The 21,436-nt window shown below is 47.0% G+C and overlaps 1 protein-coding gene across 2 annotated transcripts in view; it reads left to right on the plus strand.

The window, feature by feature from the left end:
* Positions 1 to 21,436, plus strand: part of EPHB1 (EPH receptor B1) — a 431,880-nt gene that overhangs the window by 274,242 nt on the left and 136,202 nt on the right. For both annotated transcript variants that reach the window (XM_040480245.1, XM_040480246.1), the window contains exon 4: positions 13,584 to 13,739. In XM_040480245.1, coding sequence (XP_040336179.1) covers positions 13,584 to 13,739 — 156 coding nt within the window. The remainder of the gene's footprint in view (positions 1 to 13,583; positions 13,740 to 21,436) is intronic.

Here is a 21,436-nt window from a genome sequence, read left to right on the forward strand (position 1 = left end):
ATATTGCATGTGGTTTCCTTGGCACTCACTGTTCTGTGGCCCCTAAGGCTGATGGACAGCGGGCTGGCTACTTTTGTCCGTATACCCTACCCTGAAGGTACGTGGGAAGTGGGCATAAAGGTGATAGGCCCCTTTAGCATATTTGGATTGGGGGATCAGTAAACAATAATAATTACAGGCGCCCGCATGCCATGTCAATAGCAAATATCTTACACACTCAGAAACTGGCCCCCACTAGAGGTAGGAGCAGTTAGTGCCACTGACCAGTTACCTGCAGTGCTGCTGAGCTGCCCAAGCACCCTCTAGAAAAGGCAACCGACCCACCATTTACACCCTCTTCATTTCCCTCTGCTCACCAGGAGCCTCTGGGAAGATGAATTTGCCTTTCGGGGCAGGCCTCTGCAGAGTACCCAGTGACCACATCCACACATCACCTTTTTGCATCTGGTCAGGAATTCAGGCAGGCAGGGACTCAGAGGTCTCAGAGCCAGCATACGACATAGACCACAGTTTTTTGTGTTTTTTCCCCCTCCCTCTGGAGGCAGGGAAAGTAGGGCAAGATACCTTCAGTAAGCAGAAATGAAATACACTTGTCCGTTTCCCAAGCTTCTCATCTGAACTCATGTGCACCCGAATGCATGTTCCCGAGCCTTAGTGCGCGTGCCCATAAATGCAGAAGGCCCCCATCCCCATGAATAACTTACCTTAGCAAATAACTGGAAAGGGCATCAGCATTGAAGCCTGGCAGACCTGGTTTTGAATTCTGCCTCTGCCACAGTCTAGCTGTGAAGATCAGACGAGTTGTTTTACCCCTCTGAGCCCTAACATCATAGCCAGTGAAACTGGAGATAAGGACTGTTACTCTGTCTTTACAGATGAAACGGAGATTCAGACAGATGACAGAACTCAATTCCTATGGCCATAAGTCGTGTAGCCTGTTACTCAGGGGCTGGTGCTCTTGTCCCCATGAGGTTATGCTGGCCATAGTTTATATTTAATGTGATACACACTAACTTTTGTTGCTTCCAAGGAAATTTACTTGATTTTAAGATACTCCAGCCAATGAGCTATCAAGTGTCTGGAGTCAGGCAGCCCAAGTTCAATGCCTGGCTTCACCACTGACGGGGACCTTGGACAAGCTGCTGACCTTATTTGAGCCTCAGTTTCTTCCTGTGCAAAATGGGAATAACTGTAGCACTCTTAGGGTTATTATGAGTATAAAATGAGATCATGCTGAGCACCTGGCCCATGAAAAGTGCTTATTTAAATGCTGGCTACTATTGTTATTAACATTATTGTTACTCATATCAACACAACTTTATAACCAATTTCTGCAGGTGGTAGTCAGCTTGGCAACCTATGGACCTTTCACTAGAGAGATGTGGAGGGTGGGAGCGGGCTGGTCCAACATCCCACCCTATCCTGTGCTCCGCAGGACATGCTAGTCTCTCATGTAATGAAAGAGCTTTACTGGCCTGACCCAGAAGCCTGGGGGTGGAGGATGGACAAGGAGGAGTGGGCCCCTTCTGTTGTAGTGGAGGGAACCAGCAGAGTGGTCTCCTGTCCAGCTAGGTTCCTGTCATCCCTTCAGCCCTGGACTTGTTCCCTTTGGGGGAAGGCCTTTCCCAAGTTGCTCAGCAGGACCTGCCCCCACTTGCCTCCCTCCTGCTACCCCCCCCGGCCCTCCCTTGGGTCTGTACCTGCTACTCCTTCCCTAGGTCCTCCCTGATGTGGGGCCTTCAGTTGAATGGCTCTTCCCATAAGTGCACATCGAGATCTAAGTGCTAAGTGCACCCTTAACACCTCTGATCTTTGCTGCAAGCTTCTCCCTTAATCATGTTTAACTGACAAACCTGAAGGCAGTTTGTAATGCTAATGTTCATCCAGGAACTGCAAATAGGGAGGACACAGAGCATTCTGGAAATTACCTCTCAGCACTTGGGAATAAATGGTCACTCTGGAGAACACAGCTATCTGATGCTCTCCTGCCTCCCCTGCTCTGCAGCAGGAGCCCTCCCCAGCTGCTCTCATTGTAGTAGCCATGGGTCTGCTCATGGCCTCCTAGTGTGGGCCCTGCTCAACTGTTCAGAAGAAGGGCATCCTCCCTATTCTAAAACCCTCGAACCCCCTTTCTGTGGTCAGAGGCTACTGCAGATTTGGTGAGGTTCCTGAGCAAAAGTCATGGGACAGACAAAGTGAATTCTGCCAAATTATCTGCCTTTTGGCCTTTTGGATAAATGTCATACAACGGTTGTGCCTTATCACGTTCACTCCTACTTGGAGAACCTTGGGGGATGAGTATAACCTTATTATTTCAGTATTGATTATATTACTTCCGGTTGTTTCACTTTTCCAGAGTAGACTCTGGGACTTGCAAAGGGCTACATCCACTGTCACTGCAATTTAGGAGCTGAGATGGGGTGGAACCCTGGCGAGGGTGTGGCAGAGCCGGTTAGATCTAACTTTGATTCCTCTGTGACCTTGGACAGGCCACCTTTCTCTCACATTCTGCCAGGAGGCCCGTGCCACACTGTTTGGCTGACAGACAAGGCCGAGGCAGTTTGGAGGAAGGATTCCTATCCTTTATCTGTCGAATAGCTCTGGCAATACAGCTTGAGAATTTCAGCCTCAAAGCTTTTGCTCCTTCATTACCGTAAAATAAAAATCATTTCTTTTGCTTACTTGTCTCACTTGAATGGTGTGTTACAGATTTATGTGTTTATGACTTGGTGACCTGGGGAGAAGCTGGAAATTCCACTGTGCCCATCTCTACTCCTGGGTTTCTGTAAAGGTCACAGCAAAATTATTTTATCAAGTACACCACAGAAGGGGAAAATCTTAATCTTATATTATACATATGCAGCACTTGACCTTCTCTTGAGATGCAGCACCTCTTAGCTACACTTACTTAAACATAATGCGGCTCTTCCCCGGATGCACATAGAGAGAATAATTAGGTGCCCTGGCATCCCAGCCGGAGAGAAGGCTGCACCGTGGGGCTGACCTCGAAGATGAGAAGGAGAAAGAGTTGAAGGCAGTGGGGGCAGGGATGGGGTAAGCCCCGCAGAGCTGCAGCAGGCTCGTTCTGATGATGGGTCACGTGGGCAGGTGGAGCAGACACCGTGGCTTGTTCTGCCTCCCCTGCTGACTGTGGACCTTTAGTAAAAGTCATTCAGTGCCTTCTCCCAGCCTTAGTTTCCCCATCATAGGTATGGGATGTGCCATCTTTGATCCATGAAGAGTGGCTACCTGGGGCATTGTGTTAAAGATCCTGAGTTCTGGTCTGGGTTGAGTGGGAATGAGAGCTGTGATTGATTAGTGATATCTGCCGTGGGCAGCATGTGAGGTAGTGATTGTAGCAGTGCTGGCTAACCTTGTTCTAGGGTATTTCTAAGGTCTTTTCCCACTCTGGCTACCTGTGATTTGTGGACTTGTCAAAGCCCCGGGGCAATGAAACTTGGAAAGGGAAAAACAATAACAAGCTTTCCTAAGAGAAGAGTACTATTTGCTTTGTCAGGTTTTGGAGGGGAAATGATATTTGTGTGTGATGCATCCAAACATGGTTGGTTTTTTTGTTTCTTTTTTCTTTTCTTTTCTTTCTTTCTTTTTTCTTTTCTTTTTTTTTTTTTCATACTTGCTCTGTGAAAAGCAGAGAGAGCAGAGGAAAGCAGTGCTATTTTTCTGGGTGTGATGACTCACCAGACCCAGCCATCTGTGTGTGTGCAGGTGGCCAGCCCATGCCCCCTGGCCCACAGGAAAGAATGAGGAGCCCTGGGTGACTTCTCACCATTGTCCAGCCTTAAGAAACACAGTGAGAAGTCACCTTCGTCCATCTTACGAACTTGGTTATAAATTATTTTTTAAGGGAATCCATCAAGGTCTGTGTCAGGGGAAGTACTTAAAATAGGTTTTTCTCAAAGGGTAAACACTTCAGTTGGAAAATGTGGGAAGCTGCCTGACTTCCAGCATATGTCCCCCTAGCCTGCTGCCCAGAGCTACCAGATTGATGGTGTTTTTAGAACTGTGGCAGCCAAGCTCTGACGTTTATGGAGACAGGGCCTGCGGAGGGGACATCTGGGGATTCCCTACCCACCCCCCTGGCATAGAAGTGGAAGCTTAGGCCTGACAGCCCTGGTGGCCCAATGGGCCCAATCAGGAGAGATGACCTTGGAGCCCCTTAGAGTGGCTGAAGTGATCTGACCCTCGCCTTCCTGTTTGTTGGGTCCCAGGGGCCCTGTGAAGCATCTCCTTGGTGATGAAGAGGGAAATGGGGAGGCCATGCTCTCTTAAACATGTCGGTCTTGGCTACTGGCATGGTGCTTCTGCTCTCTTCTAAAGACCAGACCACCCACCTCATCACCTCTGCCCCAGCCCCCAGCACAGACTCACCTACCTCTTTCACCACCTGGCTACAACATTGACTGTCTTCCAGGAGGCTTTGCCCTGCCCTTAGAGCCCGACACTTTGAGAATTCCATCCCCATCTGGCCATTTGCTGCCTCTGGATTGGGGGCTCCTCCAGGCCCCTTTCCACTTCCGATTCCCCGCACATCTGCCACCTCTCCTAAACAAAGCCTTCTTCTTTCCTAATGTAAGAAAAGTGACTCTCATCTTTAACTTGGGGCGCGTAGAAAGTGCCCCCAAATGCGTGTTGCATGTAATGAATGAGACTAGCATATCACAGGGAAAGGCTCTGTTGGACTAAAGCTTTAGGAAGCAGCCAGGGGCTTTCCGCAGCTACTGGCTGTCCAGGTGACCTGTGGGAGAGGGGCTCAGGTAGTGTTGCATCTTCTGAGTCCAGTAAATAAAGTAGATGCATGGCTGGCTCTCCACTAGCGGCCTCTCCCTGTCCCATTACCGAGTCCTGGAGGCTCTTCTGGCCGCTGAGGATTCCTGAGTCTGAAGACTGTTGCATCCCTTCCTTGGTGCAGGAGCTGCTTGAGCCCTGTTTGGAGGCTGGCAGTTAGAGGATGGACAAAATTGGGGAGCAGTCACAGCCAGCTCCAAGGGGAGCCCAGTCCCGGTTTGTGAGTGAGCCCTCACCACCTCCCTTCCCTGCTGTGGGCCCTTTCCTAATATCACTCCCAATCCCCTCAAAGTCATGGACATCATGGACACAGTGGACACACTGCCAGGGCATTGGATATTTAAAAGAGAATTCCAGAGGGGCGCCTGGGTGACTCAGATGGTTAAGCATCCGACTTCGGCTCAGGTCACAATCTCATATCTCACGGTTCATGAGTTCAAGCCCCCTGTCGGCTCTGTGCTGACAGCTCAGGGCCTGGAACCTGCTTTGGATTCTGTATCTCTGCCCCTCCTCTGCTCATACTCTGTCTCTTTCTCTCTCTCTCTCAAAAATAAAGGAACTAACTAACTAACTAAATAAATGAGAACTCCAGAAAGCAGAAAGTGTAAACTCAAGTGGATGCAATGTGGAGGGTGGGTTCAGTGCTTATCTGCTGAGTGAATGAGTCAGTGATCCCAGTGAGTCACTAGGTCCTCCTTTTCTAAATGACTCTTGAATCTCTCTACTTCTCCCTGTTTGTATTACCCTGATAATGATCACTCTTCCTGGGCCACTGTGTCTCTCCCTAACTGTCCCCACCCCTCCAGTCCTTTCTGTTCCCAGAAGCCAATGTGATCTTTCAGAAACAAAAGTCTGATTGTAGTTCTTCCAAATTTTAAGTCCAATCAGTGGCTCCCATGACCTGATGATAATAAGATAATAAAGCTGTTTGATGACATGAACTCAAGTTACGTCTCTAGACAGCCTCCTCCTTGCCACGTGACCCCTGCCTACCCCATGTGTGCTTTCTGCTAGCCATGGAAACACTGCTCTCAGTTTCTTGATTGAGTCACATTCTTTCTCCTGGGACTTTGTGCATGCTGCTCTCTCCTTGTGGAGGCCTCTCTGTCTTCCCTCACTAACCCATCTTACCTCTGCCAATCTGTACAGCTCTTACTTAGTCTTTGTGTCTTAATTTGGATGCTACTTGCCTGAGACCCTCCAAGATGGGGTTAGGTCCCTGCTCCGGCCTCCCCACCCTGATTCCCGCTCTTAGAATTTCCAGTCTACAGTCTGCCTTCCTCCACCAGGATGTCAGCTCCATTAGGGGGGACCTTGTGTGTTTTGTATCCCACTGCCAAGCACAGCTCCAGGTATAGAGTAAGTGGTCACCTTAAATAACTTAAATTCATCCTGGCACCTCTCAGAAAACACCCAGTTGCTATTTATTGAGGAGATACTACATTCCAGAAAGTTTATATACATTACACTGATCTTCACAAAGCTGTGAGAAAGCTCTGTTTTACAGAGAAGGGGGCTGAGATTCGGAGGATTAAGTAACTTGTTTAAGATCACACAACCAGTTAAGTGGCAGTTTTCCTGGACCCCAAGGCTATGATGTTTCTACTGTACCAGGTAGTCAAGAACAGTGGTTCTCAAAGTGGAACCTGCATCAGGTCTCTTGGAGGGCTTGCTATAACACTTTCATCACTGGGCTCCACCCCAGAGTTTCTGGCTCAGTAGGTTTAGAGTGGGGTCGGGCACTCTGCATTTCTGCAAGTTCCCAGGGGATGCTGCTGCTGCTGGTCTGGAGACCACAGTTGGAGAATCACTGGCCTAGATCATTAGGAAACACCTGGGTTTGCCTTATGGCTACCCCTATTCTCTAACCACACTGACCTTGGGCAAAGACTACAGGATGCAGCTCTGAGCTCCCTTCTGAGAAGCTCTGATGTCTCCCACATCTGGACCTGGCCTTGGCTGTGCAATGCCTGGCTGCTCTCTGGGGACGGACTGCCATTGCTGACAAGGATCTGAGTGCCTGCCCCTCCCCCTGGGACCCTGCACTTCTGTTTGTCATCCTTCAGTCCTGACTGGTAATCTCCCCATTCCTACTCCACCCAGGCAGAGGCCTCCGTCTCCACCCCACCTTTTTAACAACTTCCATGCTGATTGATGCATTCTAGGCTCGCTGCTGCTGCTGCTGCTGTCTGAACAGCTTAATAGCACTGGAAGTTACAGTCTTGTCTGTGTCGCGGTGCCTGCAACATTCATCAATTTCAGCAAGTGTCACCAAGAGTGATATGAGTGTGTGACACAGTTAAGTATCCCCTCTGCACAGGCCATTACAGCTGGCACCTGGCCCAGGGAGGCAGAAACTGGAGACCCGTTTGGCTTCGTTTGTGCAGGTCGACATAGACACGCACCTCCTGCATGGCCCCTTTAAATGCTTTGTGTTCCTAGCAGCCTCTAGGACTATCCAGAGTTTCCCCAGGCAAGCCAGCCCTCTGCTCTCTGTCTTGGCACATTCTCTTCCCTTTGCCCCACCTTCCCATTTCTGCATCAGCTGTTACCCATCTTTCAAGGCCTGTGCACGTCTACCTTCTCCAAGAAGCCTTCCCAGCTCGTCTTCACTCTCCCTGAGACCTGCAGCAGGGGGCATCTCCACTCTTGTCGTAGAGTTTTTCTCAGTAAATGGCCTACCCTGACCTGCTGTGCTCAGCTTAGCTCCCACTGGGATGCCCTGGGGTTGCTCAGGGAGGTCCATTTCTGGGAAAAGCAAAGACTTCTGATAAGAGTGGACACGGGTATCTCAGCACAGGGGTCCAGCATCTTCTCCCTTCCATGGAGCATCATGCCTGGGGTTCCAAAGTCAATAACCCATGGTGCCAGCCACCAATAATGTGAAGGTGTTGGAGACATTTGGCCACAGTAATGACTACATATCAGGCTCTACGTGGGACCACAAGAGCTCTGGGAAGAGCTGGGCAGAACTGTGCACATGCCCTGCAGGAAGCTCTTGTGTCTCTCCCCTTCTGCCGCCACCACTCATCCCGTAGTTCCCTGCAGCTGCCCCCAGAGGCTCTTCTGCCTTTCCTACAGAGCAGGAGCAAAGCGTGGAGAGGAAAGGAAGGTTTCAGGAGCAGAGAGTTGAGCTAAAGGCTATGGCCAAAGGTGAGTGCCTTGCCAAGCTCACTGTCGCCCCTAGAGGCAGGCAGACCTCACTGGCCAGCTGCTGGCCTGCACCTGCCTGTAGAAAAAGACACCCGGTTCTTAAGCAGGGAATGAATATTCATGGGCATGAACCCTTGCAAACTCATTTGGGGAAAAAAATTAGATCAGGAGAAGTAATCAGATTATTAAAAAGAAAGCAAGGACAGAAGGCGGCAGTGGAGGGAAGAATCACATTTAAAATGCAAGGAGAGATTTCCTTCCTGTGGAGTAGCTGTGACCCCCTGGACCATGCACTGGGAATAGTTAAGCTCTCTCACATTTCTGCTGCATAAAAATGTTGTGTTTTGAGGCTTCAGTGGATGAGGGAGGGGCAGAGGCAATGTGTACCCTCCACGTATGAAAATTATAAAATAATGTTTTGAGGTTTTCATTTTATCTTCCTTGGCTATCAGAAAAAAATCATGAGAGCTAAAGAGGCTCTGGTGAGTGCTGAGTGACAGGTTAAAGGGCTCCAATAAAGATTAGATGGTCCACTATCTCCTGAGGAAATTGCATAAAAGTGGTTATTCCCTCTTGCTTCTATTAATTTCCTTTTCCTGGCTGCTTGGAAATGCTTCATAACCTGATGCTGCAGATGGGGACGAGAGGCGCTTTCCATTATCTCAATCACTGCACTGTTTATGAGACACTTAATCTGTTTCTTTATAAAGTAATAGTACTGTAGGTGATGGATTTAGTGTCACTGGTAGCCTGCGTGCAGGGACGGGAGGGGAGGGGTGTTCTCGAGAGCATTGTAAGCACCAGGTAATTTGTTACATGGTTGAGGCTCTGAGAAGTTGGGTGGGCGTTTTGAGGTGACCTTCGGATATCAGCTAGAGGTCACATGTACCGGTCCCTTGTCACTTGAAAAAAGAGAGAAACACTGTGCGTTTTGCCTGGGGAATGGAAAATACCCACATGCTTAGGGACCTGGTACTCAGGTCTCGTCTCTTCCTCTCTGCCAGAGTTGGGGGTGGGGAGGTGCCACCCAGAAGCTCTATTTATCACCTGTCTGAACTGTGATCACTTGCAATAGAGGGAAACAAACTCCCTTTTCTTGAGGAAACAAAGCAGTCTGGGCTGTGCTGGTGTCAGAACCGTACAGGCCTGCATTTACAGGTGTCTTACTGACAAAGGTCTTGTGCCAACATATGGCCAGGCACATGCAGCTCTTCTCTTCCCACCCACCTCCTGGAATAGTGATGAGCCCCTTCCGGCTGAGATAAGGACTGGGCACTCTCTGACCTACTTTCTCTTCCTACCTCTCCTGTTCTTCCAGCTCTTCCTTTTTTTGCCTTGTCTTTGCTTCTTCTGAAACTTGCCTCCTCATTGCCACAATAAAATGCTTCTTCTGGTCCTCATCTCACAAGGACAGAGCCTCATCCTGATGCACACCCTGCCTGACCAGTCCCCTCAGCCTGTACACACAAATATCGCCCAGGTCATCCCATATGGGAATCAGCTTTCATTTCCATTGTCTACCTCCCCAACCTGGAAGGGTGCCTCCCGATGCCTGCCCCCACCTCCTGCACTCTGCTCTCCTAGCAAAAGGTCTCTAGCTCCGGGCAGCTCTTCTGTAAACATTTGTTGAATGAGGGGCTCGTAACTGTAGTGATTGTGCTGACCATACTTTTATATCAAGAGAGAGGCAACCCTGAGTTTTGCTTTAATGATATTAAAGCAAAGAACTGTGCTGTCTACATCAAAATTATTTGAAAGTTTGTATATGTGCTTGGTTAGTTTATCACAGTATTTAATTACTAGTTTCGTAAAACTGTAGAGCCTGTAGGCAGGTATGCCGTCAGCAGGCTGCCAGAGCCCCCACCATTCTTCACTGTGTTACTCCCACCTGCTTTACATATTCAGGTGACTTATTTGGGCTGAGATCCTTTGCTTTTGCTTCTCTTGGCCTAAATACTCTTTGTTAGAATCTACCCAGAAGCTCCATGTATCACCTCTAATTAAAGCTGCATTTTCTCAAGGGGCAGCATAATTTTCTTATTTATTTTTCTATGTTAAATTTCTAGTATAATAACAATGTTGTTAACTTCTGTGTCTTATTAGTGGTGTCTGATACCAGATGAGTTAAACAGGCTTTGTAGAATAGCCTGGCACTTTAACCATTATTTAAGGCATTAATTCTGTGAGAAAATATAGCTCAAGTATGCTTACAAGTTACGATCTAAAACTTTAATAACTGAACCTAGAAATGTTGCCTCTTTATAAATTAGGGGATGCCTAGACACAGGTTTTATTAAAATGTTAACTTATGGAATCTGAATATTAAGGAGATTCATTTTGTAGTTACACGTAAATATATTTTCAGATGTAATAATTCACCATTATACAAATCAGAAATAATCTGTGCAGAAACACATTCATCACTTGGATTCCAAGATCAATTTGCCTGCTTTGGGACCCCAAACTTATATTCTGATCCTGAATTCTACAAGTTCCTGCAAAGAAAACTTCCTTTTCAACAGGGAGTGGGGTAAGCAGTAGCAGAAAGAAATTAGCATTATTTAGCATTTATTAATGCTAGGAACATTTTCATATTTGAGTTTATTAAATTCTAATCATCTGTGGGAGTTGTGAGAAATGTAAGTTCCTTTTTTATAGATCCTTAATAGAGACAAGCAGGTTGAGGCTCTGAGGCATTACATAACTTTCCAGTGGTCACTCAGCTAGGAACCAGTAGATCCAGGAATGGGACCCAGGACTGTCTGATCACTGCCCAGTGTTCACTGTCCTGGAAAGGATGGAGTCACCACCCCTCCCAAGACCTCTCTCCCCAACCTTTCTCTGAGCTTCTCTCCCTAAAGTTCAGCTTGGACTTGCTTTCCTCCATTTCCTCCCCTTGTGGCCTTCCTAGAATCTAGAGACTTCAGGGCACCCAGTTCTGTCTGAGTTTCTTCCATCCGAAATCTCAAAGGAAGGCACTTTCTAAATCCCCTGCTACTTGTGGATATCAGGATGATTGTTTATGCTTTTAACTTATTAAATGCAAAACAAGTAGGCTTTTAAAGGCTGGAAAGCAAGTGAAAACACCTTGTTCCTCCTGGACTGATACATTAAGAAAATTATAGTGTAGCAGGGGACCCATGAATACATTCAGTTCACCACTCTCCTCTCCCCCAGTTTCCAGGGAAAGGGCTTCTGCTATGCTTGGGCAGCACAGGCCTGGGATTTCTCTGTGTTCTTCAGCTCTAGAACTGAATGGCCCAGCAACACTGGATGATTTACAATGGAAAGGGTCAAATACTTCTCAGAGAAGACAAGGAAGAGATGTGGAAAGAAGCAAGGGAAGAAGAGGAAAGAAAGGGAGAGACTTTACTGAGTGGAAAGATAGATTAGTAAACCACAGTGTAGGATACTTTCTGTTTGCCACTCAGGGGCAGCACTGATATTTTATTTGTTGAATCTTTAGTAAAAATGTAATTTTTTCTTTCTCCTGAGAAGCTTCTTTTGAATGTGCTGGGGTGGGTGGTGGTCAAATGGCCCATTTATACATGGGTTACAACCAGAAATCTTACTGGATCATCTAAACAACTTTTACGCTAGTGTGTTCCATGGAACTTGAATCTCAGGGGATGCTCTACAAAATAGGGCTTCTTGTTGAGAAAACAGCATTCTGTATTCCATTTTTGGAAGTTCTTAGAAATTCTATAATAAAAAATGAGATTAACTTTTTCAATGGACATTTTCAAAATACCTGGCCACAGAACACTTTTGTAAGTAACAGGTATTAACAATCCAAAGAACATGGACTCCATAGAATACTCTTGGGTAATGCCATTCCAGAGCATTCCATTTCAGAAATTACCTCTCATCAGAGATGAACTCCTGCCCCAGGGCATTTCCAGAATAATGAAACCCTGTACTTCACTTCAAAAGAGCAAAGGAGTGAAAAAACTTTACCAGCATAGGAAGTAGTCCTTCCATCTTGTCATAGTAGAAAAGCTGTGGGTATTTTTCAGATAGTTTATATGTATATCATCACTATCATTTCTCCCACTGTGTAATTCTGGGTAACTTTTTTAACCTCTCCGTGTCCCAATTTCCTCATTAGCAAAATGGAGATAATAATAGCTACCCCATAGAGTAATGCATGCAAGGCACTTAACAAGAATGTTTAACAGATGGTGGCTACTGCTATTATTAAAGAATACTCTGTACTTTCCGGAGGGAACAATATATTTGATAAGATGAGCTTTGTGTAAGCAGAAGCCATTATAATGGTATTTCTGTTGCAGTGACAATCACACTGTATTATAATTGTATGACTACACTAGATCAAGAGCTCCTTGAGGGCAAGCTCTGTTCTCTAAATTCCCTGGATCATATTCTCAGAAGAGTCACAGTAAATGTTTGTTGAATGAATTAGTGAGGAAGTCAAATGAGTTGACCATGCAGTAAGTTTTAGTCTGTCTCAAAGGAGGATGACTCAGAGCAGGTTTCCTGGAGACAAGGAGAGTCGGGAGCTGTGATGGTGAGGAAGGGCCTAAGGGAAGTAGGACAGGCAGAAGCAGTCTTTTGAGGAATCTACAAGGAGGAGACCAGATGTCTGGAGTAGAGACTCTCTGTAGATGAGGCCTATTGAAAGCCTGAGGGGTGGCCTGGAGCCAGACTTTTTGGGGCATGGCTTCTCACAGGCTGACCACAGAGAGAACTAAGAAAAAATGCCTCATACCTGAGGGTACCTCTAGTGGGCATTGGGCTGTACCAGGCATTCCAGACCTTCTCCTCTGCAATGTACATGATAGATGACCTCAAGTGCGTGACATATTCCCTGGTGCACTGCCTGAAAAGCCTCCTTCTCCTCCTTCTCCTCCTCCTCCTCCTCCTCCTCCTCTTCCTCTTCTTCCTCCTCTTCCTCCTCCTTCTCCTCCTCCTCCTCTTTCTCCTTCTTCTTCTTTTTTTTTTTTTTTTTTTTTGCCACAGCCCCTGAAGCATTTCAAAATGCAATTAAGGGAGAATGATGTTGTTAAGCCAGTAACCTTGAAACCACTTTAATTTCTTTTTAAAGAATCACTCATGAATTTCAGCTCTTTACCATCATTCATAACAAATGCTTGTTAACACAGCTCACAGGGTCCCTCATGTGTGTTGCAACATGACATTTAAGAACCATGGGTCCAGTCCATTGTAAACCAGGAACCCTTTCCATCTGAGGATATCAGGTGAGATTTTTTTTTTCAATGAGTGGTTCAGGGTAAGGCCCTGGCTGTTAACCAGGTGGAAGAGGGAGGGAATAACCATTTATAAAGCACTTATGTCCCAGACAGTGAGCTACACATTAGATTCATTTTCTCAATTAAATCTCTTGACACACCTGAAAGGGAAGAATCATTATTCATATTGTTCAAGTAAGAGATGCCATTGGTACCAGGAAGGTATATTTCACTAAGGATGTTTGAAGAATTGCAAGTGTTAAATAAGGGTTTCCTCAATCTGAAATGCTCACTTTGTGCAAGGTATCTCAATATCCTTTTCTGGGAGGCAGAATCTTTCATTTTCCACAGGCAGAGAAGGGCCTCTGACTGCCACTCTTCCATTAATTCTCAGATTATCTCTTTGTATTCCAGCCTGCCCTGCCGGGATGTTCAAGGCCAGCCAGGAAGCTGAGGGGTGCTCCCACTGCCCCTCCAACAGCCGATCCCCTTCAGAGGCATCTCCCATCTGTACCTGCCGGACCGGCTATTACCGAGCGGATTTTGACCCCCCAGAAGTGGCATGTACTAGTAAGTGTCTAGTAAGAATTCTGGGCTGTTGAGTTTGCTTCCCTGACAGTGCAAGTGGCAGGCCTGGGGCAGGGGAGACTAAGACAGAAGAACAAAGCAGAAATGGTGGTTGTGGTGCTGAAGTGGACAGCTCCTGTGCTGGGCATGCAGACCCCCTCTGCTTAATAGCACAAGGTTGAGATTATTATGTTCTTTCTTACCTCTTTCTCCCAAATGAGAGAGTCTTCCTCTGGTCAAAGCAAGGCAGCTTCTTTCCACTAGATGTTAAAAATCCCAGCCTCAAGAGTTCTTGAGTGCAAAATCAAGATCCACTAGGCTATTGCAATAATTCCTAGTCAGCTCCTCCAAGAAACCCCATTGGGCCTGACAGCTGAATATTTTCTGTCTTCACTGCAGTTCCTGTATCTGTGTGACCAGGTTCCTCTCAGAGTCTAATAATTTTATTAGTTGCCCATTTATTTTGTAGTTTGCCTTCCCAGTTACCAAAGGAAGGTCTTTGTGTGCCAGGACCAGATATTCATCTACCTGTGTCCCTTCCAGTGCCCAGTATGGTGCAGCATCTGTGCCCCTGCCAAATGATAAGACCAGAGGCTGGGCTGCAGCACGCATCTCTGAGGCAGAAATTCTATGGGCAGAGGGGCTAATGCTTGGGCTTCACCGCTCTCCCATTCTCTGTTGTAGAGGGAAGGGCAGTCATCTTGCCAAAAGTGGATGAACGGCAACTCCACTCCCTGGGTGGGAGTGGAAGAGGGGAGAATTTTGTCCCAATATTCTCCCCTGTAATCCTGGGGAGACAAGCATTACTCTCCCCACACAGTGCTTTAGAGAACTTGCTCCCACTCTCCTGTGTGTTGTAGCCCTGAAACAGGCATGGTTTTTTGTTTTCAGTGTTCTCATTGTATTTGGAAGTCAGTGTTCCAGGGTAGCCTCTAGTTATGATATTACTTTTTTCTGCATTAGATGCTGTTGCCTGACTCCCTAGGCTTCCCTTTACCTCTTTGAACCAAATCCCTTCCTCCCACCCCCAGGATAGAAGGGCACAGAGGGAATGTTTCATATATACTTGTAGTTTGATGGACGGGAAAAATGACTCAGCTCAGTATAGAAGACTTTCTTAATTCTGGCCTTGCAGTGTATGTAATCTTTACTGGGGAAAGAAATGAAAGTATCTTCTAGATCAAGGTCCTGAGGTCGATCAATGCTTATAGATTTGAACTGAGGAAAAGCTCATCCTCTTGTAAACTGAATTTCCCCAGACCTCCCTCGCTACTGCTTGACGTGAACAGAAATTATTCCATTTCTGCTGACTGGAGTCCTTGTCTTCCTGTGGTGGTATAGTCTCTACTGATTCCTGAGGTTCCCCTGTGGGTCTCTATGAACATGTGAAGAATTATTTAATGTACTTCTTTAGAAGCTGAATCAGTGCTGCCTGGGTGTTCATCCCAAGGACTGGTCTCCATGAGTGCCAAAGCATATGCCCAGGGTCTCACCATTTCCCCCTAAAAACATTCCCGTTTGCTTCTGCCATGAACTCTTTCTCTCTGGCCAGGCTCCCTCTGCAGATCAACTCATGCAAATAGAAATCTGGGCCTCAAGCTTCCCACTTCAGGAGACATACCCTGTAAATCCATCCAGCCCCTGGATAAGGTCACCTACACGGATGGTAGGCCAAAGAGCAGATGCTCAGAATGCCAATGTGGGGCTTTCCTCCTTGCTATACAGCACCTCCCCTGTCCACCTTTCAAGGCTTATCTTCCAACCACCTAACGTGATGTGCTTGAATGAATAGGACCAATCCCAGGAATAAATAGCAATGTCCCAATGCTTTCAGTCTGCACACTGTAGATCCTCACTTCACTCTGCTTACCCATGTCCTGAGTTCATCTCATTAAAATCACACCTCACCGGTTTTTCTCTCCCATCTCTGGTCCAGCTAGCTCTGGAGATAGGCACACCTTCCTTGCCCCCTGTGGCCCCACCACAATCTCCCCACCTTATCCAGAGTGGGAATGAATGCTAGGCTTGCCTGTATGTGTCACCACATTCTTTTATGTGGTTCTGTGCTCTTATGCCCCCAGTGTAGAGCACTAGGGTCAGACCAGAAATTGCCAAATCAAGGCCACACTTGTCTGTAGTGGTCAGGCCCCAGAGCAGCTCAAGGACGCATGATCCAGCCCCTGGTCCTGGCCTATGGGAGCAAGCACTTGGTGAGGGACCCGGAGGCCAGGCTGGGCTGCAACACAGTACTAGGCAAAACAAGTGTAAATAAACCTATTATTTTATTGAGCCTCATTATATATTTGATTTATTGTGTGCCAGGGAAGTACTGTATGAAAAAGTCAATTTGTTGGCTTTTATAATCTCATTAGGGTTTCCTTTTAAAGCATTCTAATTGGAGGTGCCATCTGTTCTCTTAAAAAGGCATCACACATCGCCACAGTAAATAATTTTTCAGATACAAGGAGCATATCTGGAACTGTTGAGGCCAGGTTTGGCCTTGCGCTATAGCCTTGGGGACCCTGACTGGTTCCTCAAGTGGAGCAAGGCAGCCAGGCACGGGCCCAGCCTGGGACAGGCCAGGGTAGGGAGGGTGCAGGTACTGGTTTACTTTCACAAGTGTGGTCCTCCATCTATCCAATCAGGAAACAATTACCGCTCACCGGGACCCAGTGAGGACCCAGGTAAGGGGTAGCTCTGTCCCTCAGTGGGCATCTGCAGGGTCTAGGTGGGTGTTGGGGAAAGGGGTCAGTGTTGGGAGTGTCCAGGAGCCCAGGCCTCGAAGTCTGGAAAGGCCTCAGGCTTGTCCTGTTGCCATCATCTTTAACGGAGATTATGTCATCAGTCATACTCATTCACTGACGATATTGAAATATTTTTAAAACCTTATGATTTAAAATATGTTCTTTTACAAAGTTAAAATACCTGTAGTGCATTAAAATGTGTATTTTTAATAAATCCGGTTAGTCTTATGGGACTGGAATTTATTCTAAATTAATCTAAATGTTTAGAGTGCATGATAGCCTTTGTAGCCTTGTGTGGGCATTTCTTCATTTTCTTTTTAATCTCCTGGATAAGCCTAGGACCCCCTTGACATTTGAGAGTCCCCTGGCATCCCTGTGTGTTCAGCATTGTCCTTGACGAGGTTCGTGGACTCAGCAGGGATCTGGATGCACCCCAAGGCAGTGCCACAGGGGCTGGTGTGAGCTCTGACTGAAGTCCAAGGAAGGGGCCCCCTGGGCCCGACTGTGATGATGTTACTGTTGCTGCTCTGGGGACACCCACTTCCCTTCTTCCTTCTTCATTGTGCTCACACCTCTTCCAGGATTAAGCAAAATAGTTTTATAGTCTTTGGCACAATGCCTGGCTCATAGTAAACTCTCAGTCGATGTTAGAACATGCTTTGGTTATATCCCTGGAAAGTGTGAAGATTACAGCAGATATGGAAGCTTCCAGCATGATAGAGTTCTAAAAATAAAAGTGACGTTCCCAGGGAGGGTCCAGGTTGATACGGTCTCTGGGCATCACAGCAGAATCCACTGTGTGGCTCCAGACCACTTGGCCTGAAGGTGCTGATGAAAACAAGTGAGGTTATGGCCACCAGAACCAGATGTACTGTGGGAGAAGGAGGGAGGTACAGACCGAGCATCCCAGACTTCAGGTGCTCTTAGGAGGCTGAGAAGCTGGGCAGGAGTGATGGCCAACAAGATTGCCTTCAGTCTTCAGGGAGCAGAGCCCATTGAGTCCTCAGGGTCAGACATGCTTCTTTTCACAGGAGGGTCTGATGGCATGGCAGGCGTGACACAGTCAGCAGAGATGGGGAGCAGCCAGGAACGCATGGGGAAGTGCACAGCAGTGTGAAACCAAGCACCAAAATGCACATCTTTGGTTTTAAATAATTTCTAGTTTACTGGGGGATGAAATGGAAAGGAGGAATTTATGAGGCAGGTAAAAATAGATAATTATGCCTTATAAAATTGCTGTCTGTGGAAAACTATGCAGAAGGACTGGTGTAAAAATAACTACCTTGTTACATTTCTGACCACCAAACCCTTTTTCTTTTTTTTAAAATTTAATTTATTTTTTATTTTTTTCAACATCTAATTATATTTTATTTTATTTTTTATATGAAATTTATTGTCAAATTGGTTTCCAAACCAAACCCTTTTTCTGTCACCCACATGGAAGAAACTTTGATGGATCACAGAGACAAGCTAGTGCCTATCGTGTTTCTTTATTTTTTCTTCAAATGTAGTGGGTTTCCCTCTGCAGTTTTGATCATAGAAATGTAATAAAGAAGGGGCTTCAGAGATCATTGTCTTGTTCTCTGGGTCCTTCTGCTGTCCCCTCACGTAAACCCTCTGGGGTCCCCTGGACACCACCCTGACCTCCCTCCTGACTCACATAGAGAGACTGGGAAGTGAGTGGTGAAGCAGGGGTTCTCGGTGTGGCTCCCAGGGCCGTGCCCTGGTGCCCAATACAGCCATGTGAGCAGGGACTTCTCATCATCAGAACGAGGCATGATGGAACCCACAGCAGGAGCTTGGGAGAATAACATGACCGATGTCATTGAGGCCCCAGGATGGAAGCTCAGGTCTCTCTGCCTCCAATGCCATGAACTCACATGCAGTGAGAGCTAAAATTTGGTAGCTCTTAGGAGGTCGCTGCAGATGTCCATGACAATAATCCACTCTTGGATTGACCTATAGGGAAGGATAGGAGTCCAGTCTTCCCTCACCCATCTCTGTACACTCCAGTTTCTCTTCCTTAAGCTTCTGCTTTCATTCTTTAAGGGCCTCCCCCTCTTTCATCCCAACCATCCCAGGGCAGCAGTGTGGTCCCCAAGGCACAGGGTTTATGCTCCTTGGACTGCCAAAAAGTGGCATTTCCCAGACCCTGGTCTTTCCAGGCAGGCTGAGGAGGAGTGTGCCAGGGACCAGAGGGTGGGAAGGGCATCGGGATGGCAGGAAAATAAGGCAGTCCTCTGCAGCCAGGCATGATGGCCTTCAGGGCATTGTGAAAAGTCTGTAAGGACATAGGCTCATAAACTTTATTCTACCAATCTTGAGTCCTGCTGGGCCACACTCCACAAGATCACCTGTAATGGTTTATTCTTTACCGCAGTGGTATTTAAATATTTATTTTTGAGAGAGAGAGAGAGAGAGAGAGAGAGAGAGAGAGAGAACAAGTGGGAAAGGGGCAGAGAGAGAGGGAGACACAAAATTGGAAGCAGGCTCCAGGCTCTGAGCTGTTAGCACAGAGCCCAACTTGGGGCTTGAACCCACAAATCATGGGATCATGACCTGAACTAAAGTCAGACACTTAACTGACTGAGCCACCCAGAAGCCCCCCAGCAGTGGTATTTAAATGCAGTTCCTGGGCACGGAGCCTCAACATCACCTAGGAACTGGCTGGAGATTAAGAGTCTCAGCCCCTCCCTAGACCTACTGGATGAGAAACTCAATGGATTGGGTGGTGAGGAGGCAGTGATCTTAGTTTTAACAAGCCCTCTAGGTGATTCCGAAGCATTCTAAATTTTGAGAACATTGCTTTAAAATTAGGTTGAGTTTCTCTGTCCTCTGCTTAATGGCTCCTGGGGGAGAAAGGCCACTGAGTGAATTTCTGCAGGCCGAAACCACAGGGCCTGCCCCTCCCCATTAGTGTCCCGTGTACCAGGCTGGAGAAAGACAGAGACTGCAGATACCTGTTTGGGGAAGAGCAGGGGTGGGGTGTGATATGAGAGTGAATGTGGGAGTGTGCGTCAGTGGTTGTGTTTCAAGGGAAGGTTTCACTGGTTCTCAGCACACCCCCACCTGTCCTGGCTTGGTTGTCTACGCCTTTCTCACTCTGGGGTGGTTGAAGCAGTGTGGAGGCCTCCAGCGCAGCATCAGCTAGGGCTGCAGGCATGATGGGAAACAGAAGTGGGTGGAGGTCAAGTAGCGTGGCCTGATTAGAGCGGGCTTGGGGAGGGCTGAGAGAGAAACTGAGGCAGAAGGAAAGTGAATGGTGGGGAACATTCACCTGAGCTCAGATGGAGGATTGGGTGGGGAGAGAATATAAATGGGTGATGGGCTCATTACTCATCTGGTCTTCCACCCCACTCGGCAGGAAATAGGCCAAAAGGAAGTCTTTGGGGCTGCCACAGCAGACCGCCAGGGCAGGGAGCCCCCCCCCCCCCCAGGATCACAAACAAGCCACCTGAGTCAGTGATCCAGTTTCATGAATTGAGGACTGCTCGCTTGTCTACATGCCTGCTTTGAGGATGATCTTCAGAAGTGTTTACCTCTTTGAATGTAGGAGTTGCAACATATTGAAAGAGGGTTCCTTTACCTATGGCTTACCAGAGCTTTAGTAAGGGATACAGCATGTATCCCATTCTGTAGGTAAAAGGCTGCTTGATTTTACTCTGATACATGATCCATGTTGCACGTAAAAAATATAATTTGTGTTTTTTAGAGGGAGGTAGACTGTTTTCCTTGAGATGGAATCTGGGCAGGGGTCATATATGAACAAGAGTCCTAGGACAAGACGTTTCTCCGGGTGCCTGGATTTGGCTGGTTCATCCATCTGGATGCAGATTTGAGGGACTGTGACAGCAAGCTAAAAACTGTTTATAAATGTCACCGCTGTTTCAGGAAGGGTCAGCGCTGCCTGTGTAAACACACTTCCACACTTCTATCATCTACAATTTCCTTTCACAGTTGTTGACCCAAGTGGGTATAACCCTTAGGAGGCTTTGGATAGCTCTAAGTTTTAAGCTGACAGCCAGGGACACGCTACATTTCTGCTGAGGCATTTTATCATGAGGGCGTTTGGAGTTACAGATGGTTAACATTCAGAGCAGCCTTCTAGGTCCTGCCACCCAAATTCTTCCTCAGTGTCAGCCTCTCTCTCCAGCAACCCTGAATATTGTGATGACAGACAGCTGATATGTTTTGCGAGACAGCTCTATTCCATTGCCAGGCAGCCATCATCCATCACTGAGGAATCTTCTGGCCCCTGAGTTGGGTACTGCCTTCCTCCTCCCCTCACCCTTGGTCCACCATTGAGGACCAATGTTCTGTAGGCCAGCAGTTGTAGTGTTTAAGAATGAGTTCCTCATATTTCCTGAATCACCTACCTTAGGCTAAACACCTGTTATATTATCTATTCCCCAAGACACGTGATTTCCTGAACTCCACCATCCTAGCTGGCCTTTTCTGAATCTCTCACATTTATCAATAAAACTCTCAAGATGTGGTAGCCAGAATGAAACATGTGACCCTCACCCCAGAGCACGGTTCAGTGGAAAAGTGATGGATCTTCTCCTCCTGGGGCTGGGATACTGTTGATTGCTCACTGTGGTTCCAGTCCCCATGCCTTAGATCCTACCAGACTTTTGGCCACTAAACATCCAGTGGTTTTGTTTGTCCCTTCAGGAAATGCTACCCATTTGGGTCTTTTCTGCACTGACGAATGTGACTTCAGAAATTTTGTCTTGTGGAGTTAGTTAGGCATAGTGCTCTTTCAAGTCTAGATTATTTTGAATACTGATTTTTGTCATCTTTGAAATGAGAAGTATTAGCATAATTGTTAGGACTGTGGGCTCTGGAATCTATGCCTGAGTTCAAGTCCTTCTTTGCTGCTTGCCGGCTGTGTGATATGGGGCAAGTGACAGGGCTTCACTGTGTCCTCATTTGCTCATCCATAAAATGGGTAGA

The sequence above is a fragment of the Herpailurus yagouaroundi genome, unplaced genomic scaffold, assembly GCF_014898765.1.
Source record: "Herpailurus yagouaroundi ecotype Mexico unplaced genomic scaffold, PumYag 159, whole genome shotgun sequence".
Lineage (NCBI taxonomy): Eukaryota > Metazoa > Chordata > Mammalia > Carnivora > Felidae > Herpailurus > Herpailurus yagouaroundi.